Consider the following 11547-nt stretch of genomic DNA (forward strand, 5'->3'; position numbering starts at 1 on the left):
GGAAGATGCTTCAATTCTTGTACTTGATTTTCCTCGTCTGTTAAAAAAAAAAAAAAAAAAGGCGGGGTGGGTGGGGGGGGTTGGATCAGAATATTCCTACCTAGTCTGCTTGTTCTAAGACCTCAGCCATGTAAGAAGAACGATATTGTGGTTTAGTGCATGGAAGTCTGGAGCCAGATTCTCTAGGCTTTCTGGCTCTACTGTGTGACCTAGCTGTATGACCTTGGGCCCTTTACCTCTCTGTGCCTTTTTTACCCAATCCATAAAATGGGGATAATATCAGTGCCTAGCCATTGAGGTAGTTACGATGAAATGAGCTGTAAAACACCTTAAAATGTACCCCCATAGTAAAAGGTATTTAAAGGTAGCCATGATAATTCTCATGTTGAGCCCTTACCACAATGCCTGCTCCATCATTTGAATTGCATTCTAAACTTTTCATAGCACCTTCAGGTAACAAGCTTCCTTATATTCTAGTAACATACCTGTGAGGCTGCTCATACATGTGTAGTATCACCATTTTATAGATGTAGAAACTGGGACACAGAGAGAGGTTAGATAACTTGCCCATGAATATTCATGAGAAAATCCAAGGATACATCTTTTATGCTTCACACAGTCAAGTAGTAGGATCTCATGGAATTTTTTTTTTAACTGTAGCTTATTCTGTCTGTCTGAATGAGTTAACATTGGTAGTCCTAGAAACCTTTAACTATTTAATATAGTTTTTAAGAATACTGATTATTGTAATCAACAGACCTAAATCTAAGTCCTGGCTATACCCGATAGTAATTCTGTGACCAAGGGCAAGAGTGAAGAGTGTCTTGTTTCAACACGTGCACAACGTCCCTCCCATTCAAGGCACTTGTTTGGGTTAAGATCATGTATAAGAAGTGGGTGGACAGCATCTGGCACATGGCAAGCACTTGATGAATGACAGCTGTCATCAGCTTGCCGTTGTTACCAGGCCTTTAGAGATGGAGTGCACTGCATCATGGATCCTCAGTGTGCCTCCAGTCCTGAGAAAGGCTGCTCTCTTCTGTCTTGGTTACAGAGACATGCGCTGGAACAAGGGAACCATTTTGAAAGCCTCTGTGGACTATATTCGAAAGTTGCAACGAGAACAGCAACGTGCAAAGGAACTTGAAACCCGACAGAAGAAACTGGAGCATGCCAACCGGCACCTGTTGCTCAGGATACAGGTACGGGCACGTATGAAGTGCCACCAACTTGGAGGTTGGGAGGGGAGGCTGTCTAACAAGCCATGGGGGACTTGACGTACATGATCCTCGTACAGTAGGTAGTCGTTATTCGTGGATTCCCAATTTGCGAATTTGCCTACTCGTTAAAAATTTGCTGTTGGGGCGCCTGGGTGGCGCAGTCGGTTAAGCGTCCGACTTCAGCCAGGTCACGATCTCGCGGTCCGTGAGTTCGAGCCCCGCATCAGGCTCTGGGCTGATGGCTCAGAGCCTGGAGCCTGTTTCCGATTCTGTGTCTCCCTCTCTCTCTGCCCCTCCCCTGTTCATGCTCTGTCTCTCTCTGTCCCAAAAATAAATAAACGTTGAAAAAAAAATTTTTTTTTTAATTTGCTGTAACTCCAAGATCCACGTTTGGGGTGCCTTCATGGTTATTGATGGATATGCTCAGAGGGGCAGATTTGAGTTAAGGTTGAACAAGGCATTGACCTGCTGTCTTCTTTCAGCTCACACTATACACAAGCATCCTTTTTGTGGTCCTTAGTCCCATGCTTTTTTCACATTTTTGTGGGTTTCATGGGTGAATTTTGCTGCTTAAAACGGCCCCCAAGTGTAGTGCTGAAGTTGTCTGGTGTCCAAAGCACGAGAAGGCCGTGCTGTGTCTTATGGAGATAAGTTTCCTTCATATGTGACTTGCAGCGCTGTTGGCTGTGAGTTTGATGTTAATGCATCAATGTTATATATTAAATAAGGTCTCTTTAAACCTAAAATAAGGTTGCATTATGGATCAGTTGATGAAAATGTTGTGGATGGACATTCACAGAAACCTAACCCCGTGTTTCCTCTGGGAATAATCATTTGGTATCTACTAAATCAGGGTTCAGAGTGACTTCATAGAACGTGACTGTCTTAGTCTGTTTGGGCTGCTGTAACAAAAATACTATAGACTGGGTGACTTTCACAACAAAGGTTATTTCTCAAAATTCTGGAGACTCAGAGTCCAAGATCAAGGTGCAGGTAGATTCGGTGTCTGATGACAGCCCACTTTCTGTTTCATAGGCCTCTGTAGTCTGTAGTATCACTGGGTGCTAACAGGCAGTGGAGGGGAGGAAACTCTCTGGTGTCTCTTTTATAAGGGCACAAATCCCATTCATGAGGACTCCACCCTCATGACCTAATCACAGTCCAAAGCCCTACCTCCAGACATATCACATTAGGGATTAGATGTCAACAAATGAGTTTTCGGGAGGGGAGGGATGCATTCAGTCTATCGCAATAGTTACCTCAAATAATGAGAACTGAGCATGGTTGTTGAATATGTAGTCTATGGTCAAAGCCCATGTTTGCAGGGAACTTGAGGACATCCAGAAGATCTTATCCTCAAGATACAAATTTTAGAAATAGTTACAGATAGGGAAGTTATACTATATGTGTCTGTAACTTACACTATTCGTTCTTAGAGGGAGAAATACTAATTTTAATGAAGAGTGGAATTCATCTGTCATTCTGTGTACTGACTGTATGTACAAGTGTGAAGTGTGAGATGGGACAGTCTTTCTGTAGTATCAGCTCTTGGTACTTCTCTTAGGCCCTTGGTCTCTCATGCTGAGTATAAACATAGCTTCCTCTGAAACTGTCTTGAAGAAGAGAAAGAACAACGGGCTCTGCCAATGACCAAAGGAGTTTGCAGGAGTGATTCTCATTTACCTGCTGACTCTGCGTACAGGCCCCCAGTAAGAAGCAATTAACAGAACACATTCTTCTTGAGTAGATGGACCCGCCTTTTACCATTTTTTCAGGTGCCCAGTGCAACTTTTTGTGGAACACCAAAGCACAGCCTGACCCTTCAGACAGCGTTGTGTTTCAGCTGGTGGTGTTAATCCTGGACACTGAACCGCTTTAACAGAGTAATTCATTTATAGTAATAGTCTCCGATCTTTTGAATGCCCCACAGCACTGTTGACATTTCCATGAATGTCACTTCTTTCATTTCAGCCCTGGGTCGGGGTGGCAGAAGACGATTCTCCTCTAGGGGGTGCATTTTAGAATGTCCGTAGTGCAGTAGAGATTGCTTGTCATTTGAAGATACCTTTTTTTATGATCTTTTTTTTTTTGGTTTTTGTTTGCTTCATGTTCCATCTCTTCAGTTTGTAGCCATACGTCTTTTTCTCTTGAACTTAACATTCCCATTTATAAAAACAGCTCCTCCTAATGTGTTATTTCCTTCTAGAAATGTTAAAACACAGGAACTGTTTTGAAAGAGAGGCTAGGTTTTGTTTTAAGCTTCCCAACATGTCTCTTCATGTGGAGTGGAATATGTGAAATGTGTGGATTGGAAATTCCACAGTGATGATGTCTTGGGTTTCTTCCAGTGACCCTGTGAGGCAGCCTTTCGAACTTTTGCCTATCACGGAAAACGTTATTAATTAGGAAAGCACCGCCATGCAGTGAGCCTGAGGTCTCCAGATGAGATTTATCACATTATTTAGAAATCTAAGTAACGCTGTAATCAGCTGATAAACATTTTTAATTAAACAACAAAAGATCAGAGTAAGATGTTTGCCTCTTTTAATCCAGCTGTTTTTTTTTTTTTTTTTTAAAGATGATCTTCATGTGTGGGGAGCTGTTCTTATTAGCATGTTGGTGTAGATTTACAATAGTGCTTGTTTTCAGCTTGGGCCTAAGGGCTTCCTTTCATTTTTACTCTAAGTGATGCATGCAGAAATTTTCACAGAAGAAAGAGCTTGAAGCCTTCGTATCATTGGAACTGTAATTTTATTAAAGAGCCCAAGGCTTTAAAATGATGCCTGGAGAGACTCGTGTTTCTGGAGATTGTGCACAGGAACATGCACATACTTGGGTGACATCTCAGGCTCCCATCTCTTATTTGTCATGCATCCAGAGAACGATCTTGCAAATTGAATGATCTTGACTACAGACTGAACGTGACTTTTCAGGAACATGTGTTTCGAGGCTCGTGGGCAGAGATTGGATGGCCGGGCCACGTTGGAGGCTATTCTTCCCTCCTTCATGAGGCAAGGTGACTTGCTTCAGATTTATTTTCTGTCAGTATCACATTCGGGTACACGGCAAGCTTAGAAAGGATCGCCTCGGCATGTAGAAGTAGAATGCTCATTGAGAGTCAGTTGGGTTCATCCTAAGAGGGTCCAGGGAAAATCACTAAGAATGGAAAGAGCTTTCTTGGGAGGCATTTTGAGGTAAGGAACCAGGGGAGGCAAGGCTGTGACACTTAGGAAGTGCGTCAGTCTGCTCAGGCTGCCATAACAAATACCACAGGCAGGGCGGCTTAAACACCACAAAGAAACATAGCCTCTCAGGGTTCTGGAGGCTAGAAAGCCAAGGTCAGAATGTGGGCAGAGTTGGTTTTTCTGTACTTCTCTTAGAGGCTGCCTTTTCCTTGTGTTTTCCCTGGGTATGTCTCTGTGTCCGAATCTCTTCTTCTTAGGAGGACATTGGTCCTTTTGGATGTTGGACTAGAACCCACCCACAGGACCTCATTTAATTTAATTACCTCTTTAAAAAAAGCATCTCCAGGGTCACCTGGGTGGCTCACTCGGTTAAGCATCCGACTTCAGGTCAGGTCATGATCTCACAGTTCATGGGTTCAAGCCCAACATTGGGCTCTGTGCTGACCATGTGGAGCCTACTTTGGATCCTCTGTCTCCCTCTCTCTCTTCCCCTCCCCTGCTCTTCTCTCTCTCTCTCTCTCTCTCTCTCTCTCACTCTCTGAAAAATAAATAAACATTAAAACAAAAACAGTATCTCCAAGTCACATTCTGAGGGGTTGGGGTTAGCGCTTGAACTTATGAGTTTTTCAGTTCATCCCATAATGGGAAGGATGTGAAGAAAGTGTAGAAAGAGATTATTCACCCTCCCTATAAGAACTTTCTTTTGGGATAAAAACAAACAAACGAACAACAGCAAACAAACAAACAAACAAACAACAAAAAAAAAACAAGCGAAAACTTCCCTTGGCCTTGGTAAGATGAATTAAGTGATGTTTCTCAAACCTAAGTTACTTGTGTAGAACTTTTGTCACTACTACCCAGACTTTATCAGCTCATGGTACCCTTAGTACCTTGGTAATTTTTCACTGCGTCCTAGACCAAAGAAATATGGACCATTTCTTTGCTAGGTCCAAACAGCTCATTGAATATTTAGGTCCTACCAACTTAGCAGCCATTGGAAATTATAAAACCTATAAACTGAAAGCAAAACACTAGCATTTTTATTTTATTTTTAAATAACCACATTACCTACTAATGGGATACATGTGTCTATTGGCCACCACACAGCTTCTTCGGTCTTGGAATCCGATTGGACAGTGCCACCCTCATGTCTCACTCCTTGATTTTCAAGCAATTCTTCCTTTTTTGTTTTATCGCAGCAACCGTGGAAGACTTGGCTTTGCAGTGATTATGATGTGATGGAAAAGAGTGTAGCGCCACCTAATGCTGAAACTGTGAACTGTCTTGAATTTGGTAGTTCTCAGAGTAGTGCACTATTTCCCTGGGTATTAAAAAAAAATGTTTTTAATGTTTATTTATTTTTGAGAGAGAGAGAGATAGAGAAAGAGAGAGATAGAGAGTAAGGGAGGGACAGAGAGAGAGACACACAGAGAATCAGAAGCAGGCTTCAGGAGCTGAGCTGTCAGAACAGAGCCCGACGCAGGGCTCGAACTCACAGACCACAAGATCATGTCCTTAGCCAAAGTCAGACACTTAACTGACTGAGCCACACAGGCGCCCCTCCCTGGGTATTTAAAAATGTGTTAGTGTCCTGGATGTGTGTGCACAGTGGAGGGACCCCAGAACTGTATTATTTACCAAATGTTTTCCTTTAATCTCACATTTTGAAATTTTATTTTCATGTTTATTTTTATTTTCATGTTTTTAAAAATTTATCTTCATGAATATTGATATCTCAGTCTCTCTATCATTAATAGATAATGAAATGCATATACCACCTAAAAATCATGTCCTTATATGATCCGTGGTTCCTATACTCTTAAGAAATAGTATTTATTAATTTAATGTTTTTTGACATTTATTCAGTTTTGAGAGACATAGAGTGACCGGGGGAGGGGCAGAGAGAGAGGGAGACATAGAATCCAAAGCAGGCTCCAAGCTCTGAGCTGTCAGCACAGAGCCCAACATGGGGCTCCAACCCACGAACCATGAGATCATGACCTGAGCTGAAGTCAGATGCTTAACCGACTAAGCCACCCAGGCACCCCAGCATTTATTAATTTAAAAGAACAAAATAATTGTTTTCATAATGTATTGGGTTTTTTTTCCCTCTAAATGTCTGATTCTTTTTTAATACTTTACTTTTTAGAGAAGTTTTATTTATATTTTTTTTAATTTTTTTTAATGTTTATTTATTTTTGAGACAGAGAGAGACAGAGCATGAGTGGAGGAGGGTAGAAAGAGAGAGGAAGACATAGAATCCGAAGCAGGCTCCAGGCTCTGAGCTGTCAGCACAGAGCCCGACGTGGGGCTCGAACTCATGAGCTGTGCGGTCATGACCTGAGCTGAAGTCGGACACCCAACCAACTGAGCCACCCAGGTGCCCCTAGAGAAGTTTTAGGTGCACAGGAAAATTGAGAAGGCAAAGAGATTCCCCATGTACTTCTTGCTCTCCCACATGTACAGCCTCTGGAGCTGTCACATCCCCCGTTAGAGTGGTACATTCACTGTCACTGATGGACCTATACTGCACAACGCTGCCCCCCAAAGTCCCCCTTTACACTAACGTTCACTGTCGGTGTTGTACATCCTATGAGTTGGAGCAAATGCAGAATGACCTGTATGCCTCATTATAGTATCCTATACAGTGGTTTCACTGCCTAAAATCCTTTATACTCCCCCTTTTTAAGCATCTGATTGTTTGCTTTTATTTTAGGAACTTGAAATGCAGGCTCGAGCTCATGGACTTTCGCTCATCCCATCCACGGGCCTCTGCTCTCCAGATTTGGTGAATCGGATCATCAAGCAAGAACCCGCTCTTGAGAACTGCAGCCAAGACCTCCTTCAGCACCACGCAGACCTCCCTTGTACGACGACACTCGATCTCACAGATGGCACCATCACCTTCAACAACAACCTTGGAGCCGGGACCGAAGGCAACCAGGCCTATAGCGTCCCCACGAAAATGGGATCCAAACTGGAAGACATCCTGATGGATGACACTCTTTCTCCCGTTGGCGTAACTGACCCACTCCTTTCGTCGGTGTCTCCCGGAGCCTCCAAAGCCAGCAGCCGAAGGAGCAGCATGAGCATGGAAGAAACCGAGCATGCTTGTTAGCAGGCCCTCCCTGCTCTGCGCTGTCCAAAACTGCTTCCTTTCTTGATTCGTAGGTTTCATAATTTACCTGAAGGGGTTTTCTTGATAATTTTCCTTTAATATGAAAAAATTTTTTTTCATGCTTTATCAATAGCCCAGGATATATTTTATTTTTAGAATTTTGTGAAACGGACTTGTATATTCTATTTTACAACTACAAATGCCTCCAAAGTATTGTACGATAAGTGTGCAGTATCTGTGAACTGAATTCACCCCGGACTCTAGCTTTCTGAGCAAGAGGATTTTTGCATCAGAGAAATTTCTGTCCATTTTTATCCAGGGGAGACTTGGTTTGAGATTTTTATGCCTGTGACATCTTTGGAAATTAAGTGTCAAGTTTAATCGAAAGAATGTAAACCAACCAAATAAAAGAAACCCAGAGAGAAAGAGATTGAGGAAAGAGAAGAAGAAAAGAAATCCACACTAACCCTTTTTTTAATTTGTAAATGTATTGATTCATTGGTACTGCCTTAAAGATCCAGTACCGTTCTAACGCCATTTAGTCTTTCTGCTGCGAACTATTTAAGGCAATACAATATTCTGTAAAAGAAAAAAAAAGTGCAACCAATTTTGTGAGGATTGTCTGGTTAGAAAATGTAACTGCTCTGCCATACTTAGGTGCAAGTGAAATTGAAGGGTTAGAGACCAAGGATCTGAAACATGGGGTCTCATCTTGCTGTCCTTCACTCTCTGCTCTGATTACAGTTACCCTCATCCATGAGTGTGATTCTGTTTTCCCTAACCTGTATTTTATTTTGAAAAGGAAATGCATGTCCTCTCAAAGGAACATATTGAGGAGCCCTGAAAGTTGTCCTATTTGTTTCTCCCCCCCCCCCCCCCCCCCCCCCCGCTCTTCAATTTCACTTTTGATAAGAAAACCAAACTGGGCACATTTCTAATCAGCTTTCCTATTTTTATTTTTAAATTATGTTTTCCTGTTCATTTGATTTGTACAGATTCTTTATTATCATCGTTCTTTTCCATATGTTTGTATTAATTTGTAAGAGTATGCATCTTAAAATGGCAAGGTTTCAATATTTTTACAACTCACTCGTGGTTTTCCGCATTCTTTGTACACACGTGAAAGAAAACTTTTATGCAAGGTCTTGTGTTTCAAGAGAGCTTTGCGAATATTTTGTATATGACAGTCTCACTCAGAACTGTTTTTTCCACACATTTAAGGTGTAGTATTAATAGGTGAAAACCAGCTTTCTAGAGAGAATAAACTTGCATATTTATTTTTAGTGATATAAAAGTAGCAATATTCTTGGAGACTGATAACCATAGCGTTAATACGCCCATTGTAGTCACTTAAATTGGGGTTCATTTCAGCAAACTTGCTGAATTTTCTTGAAGGAGCGAAATACTGTGTTGGCAAATTACTGTTACTTGATAACAGTGTTTTAACAAGCAGCGACGTTGTAAGTTAGTCTCAGTGCATTATCCCGTGTAGTCCTATGCAATAATAGTATAGTGTTACATGTAATCTATCTGGCCTACGTGTTTTATACAGCTGACATACGGTGTTAAGAGCCAGGCTGTTGAATGGAATTTCTCAGTAGCAGCCTACAATTGAATAGCAAGGGGCATAAAGCATATCCATTCAGAATGAAGTGCCTTAAATATAGCAGTAGTCTTTTTTGGACTAGCACTGACTGAACTGTAATATAGGAGACAGTTTCAAGATGGTATCTATAGTCAAGAGGATCATGGAGCATGGTGCCTATGTAGACAATATAAGAGCTTCCAATTTTCCTTCAGATATTTTTAATATTAAATATATTTTAGTGACAGAGTGCCAACCTCTTTCATCAGGAAACCTTATTCAGGAGGTTTTTTTTTTTTTTTTTTTTTTTTTAAAGAAAACGAGTTTAAATATCAAATCTGAATTGGTGGATGGGTATTGGATGGTTCAAAGCGAAGGTGTGATTGTCAGGTGTTTGAATGGATGGCTTCCATGAAAATAATCGACTGCATAGTTCCCATGCACGTCGGGCAATGAGAATCCTTGGAGACATTGATGATGCTATCAGTTTTATAGCTTTATTACTTACGGGGGTAGGGAAAATTAATTCCCATTCTTTCAGTCCCCTTAATTGTATAGCTCTTTTCCTAGAATAGTGATGCAGATTTGCATGAACAGCTAACTGTACCATAGTGTTCATTGATACAATCATAGCATTGTCTGGTTTTCTCTTCATATCTCTATGGGGGGAGGGGAGCCGGGTGAAGAAGTCAAAGATCGCGATGGTATGATGCTTCTTTTCTTTAGCTGATTTTGAGGGTTCTTAAAAAATGGTGCAAGGTTGCGTAGCCCCTGGCCCAGGGAAGGTGACCAGGGCCAAGTGACCTCATAGAAAGCTCTGTTGAGAGGAAGCATGGCATCTTGTACCACTGTCCTGACTTTCGCAACTCCTGAGCTCACTGTTGCCTGCTTCCCCATCCCCCTCTTCTTAAGAGACAATTTCTGGGATTGGCGGGTGAGTAAGCCCAGGAGAATGCTGCAGCCTCGGGGGTGGTTTTATTTCTTTCTTTTTTGCCAAATCGAGTGTGGATTTGTTGTAGGGACTAGTTAAGCCAAGAAGCGGTGGTTTGGGGTCGCCGTTTGTGACGAGAGAATGATCCACACCACTCCCCCCATCCCCGAGAGCAGACTGGTGCCTCGGGGTTGGGCCTCCATGTGGAGGGACCAAAATGCCAAACTTGCCCACCTGCCTCTGGGTAAGGCAACGGAAACACCAAACCTTTTGACTTTGCCAAAAACCCTACAAACAACCTGGTCATACATAGGATGACAAAGTTCTTTCTGGTTGTTTTTTAAATAATAAAGCAATAAGAACAAATAAAATACATAGGAAGTTAAGAGATATAAAATAAAGCACAAAGGAATGCACTTATTAATATTTTTTAAAAATGCACTGGGGAAAAGTTGGTGTTGATAACAGTATATTAAAAAAACCCTATGTCTTGAAAAAATGACAAATGACTGTCTCTTGCGGACGCTTGGTACTGTAATGTTAATAATATAGTCACCTGCTGTTGGATGCAGCAATAATTTCTGTATGGTCCATAGCACTGTATATTATGGATCGATATTAATGTATCCGATGAAATAATTGAACTGTTGTTCTTGATAGCCTCATTAAAGCATTTGGTTTTTCACATAGTGGTGGCCAGTTTTTTTTAGTTAATTGACAATCTTGAATATTGCTTGCCTTATCAGGAATGGTAGCACACGCTTTCTTCTGATTTTACGAATAACAAATTGCATGAGAAATTTTAAAATGCCAGTAAGTACTTTTTTGGTTTTAAATGCCATTCTAAGATATTACTTTTTGGTTTTAAACATTTTTTGATTATGACTTGCACTCAGATGAACTATAATTATACAGCTTTTTTTCCCCCTCTGAATTTGGGGGAGATTTTAAACTCCCAGATGCCAAGAATTCATTTTACATATAGGAGTTTTATTTAACATGTTTTAGTGAGAGGTGGCTTTACAAAAAGAGAAATTGTCGGAGAAGCCCTTGCATATTTACGAAAAAGATACTGGGTTTTTAAAATACAAATTTACAATAATGAAAGCTTAATATACCCAGGTTGCCAGCTCCTGGCTGTATTTTTTTTTTAAATACAGCACTTAGGAATCATTTGATAAATGTTGGATTTGACTTGGGAAGTGTCAGACAAAACATGTCTTTATTCCCCAGCTAGACCTTAAACTTCTGCCCTCTCTAAAACATTTTCTGGTTTAACCTCTGGAGAAAATGCGCAAGAAACTTCCTGTAATGCTTCTGATCTGATTGTCAGCTTTTTCTTAAATTTGATTTTTTTCCCTTAAAGTGTAATATACAATAATCAAACCCTTTCTTTTTCAGAGTTATTTGAATTATTTATATTTCCCATAGAAATGTGATTGTGTGATGCCTTAAAAACATGTAAAAGTAGGAAGATTTCCTCTCTGAACAAGAGGTTTTCTGGGCAC

At 40.9% G+C, this 11547-nt stretch overlaps 1 protein-coding gene across 6 annotated transcripts in view; it reads left to right on the forward strand.

Moving 5' to 3' along the window:
* Window positions 1-10724, forward strand: part of MITF (melanocyte inducing transcription factor) — a 225370-nt gene extending 214646 nt beyond the window's left edge. For all 6 annotated transcript variants that reach the window (XM_047850199.1, XM_047850201.1, XM_047850204.1 and 3 more), the window contains 2 exons: window positions 1055-1202; window positions 7122-10724. In XM_047850199.1, coding sequence (XP_047706155.1) covers window positions 1055-1202; window positions 7122-7523 — 550 coding nt within the window. In that variant the 3' untranslated portion in view covers window positions 7524-10724. The remainder of the gene's footprint in view (window positions 1-1054; window positions 1203-7121) is intronic.
* Window positions 10725-11547: the final 823 nt, after the last annotated feature.

Source organism: Prionailurus viverrinus, chromosome A2 (assembly GCF_022837055.1).
Source record: "Prionailurus viverrinus isolate Anna chromosome A2, UM_Priviv_1.0, whole genome shotgun sequence".
In the NCBI taxonomy this organism is placed as follows: Eukaryota; Metazoa; Chordata; class Mammalia; order Carnivora; family Felidae; genus Prionailurus; species Prionailurus viverrinus.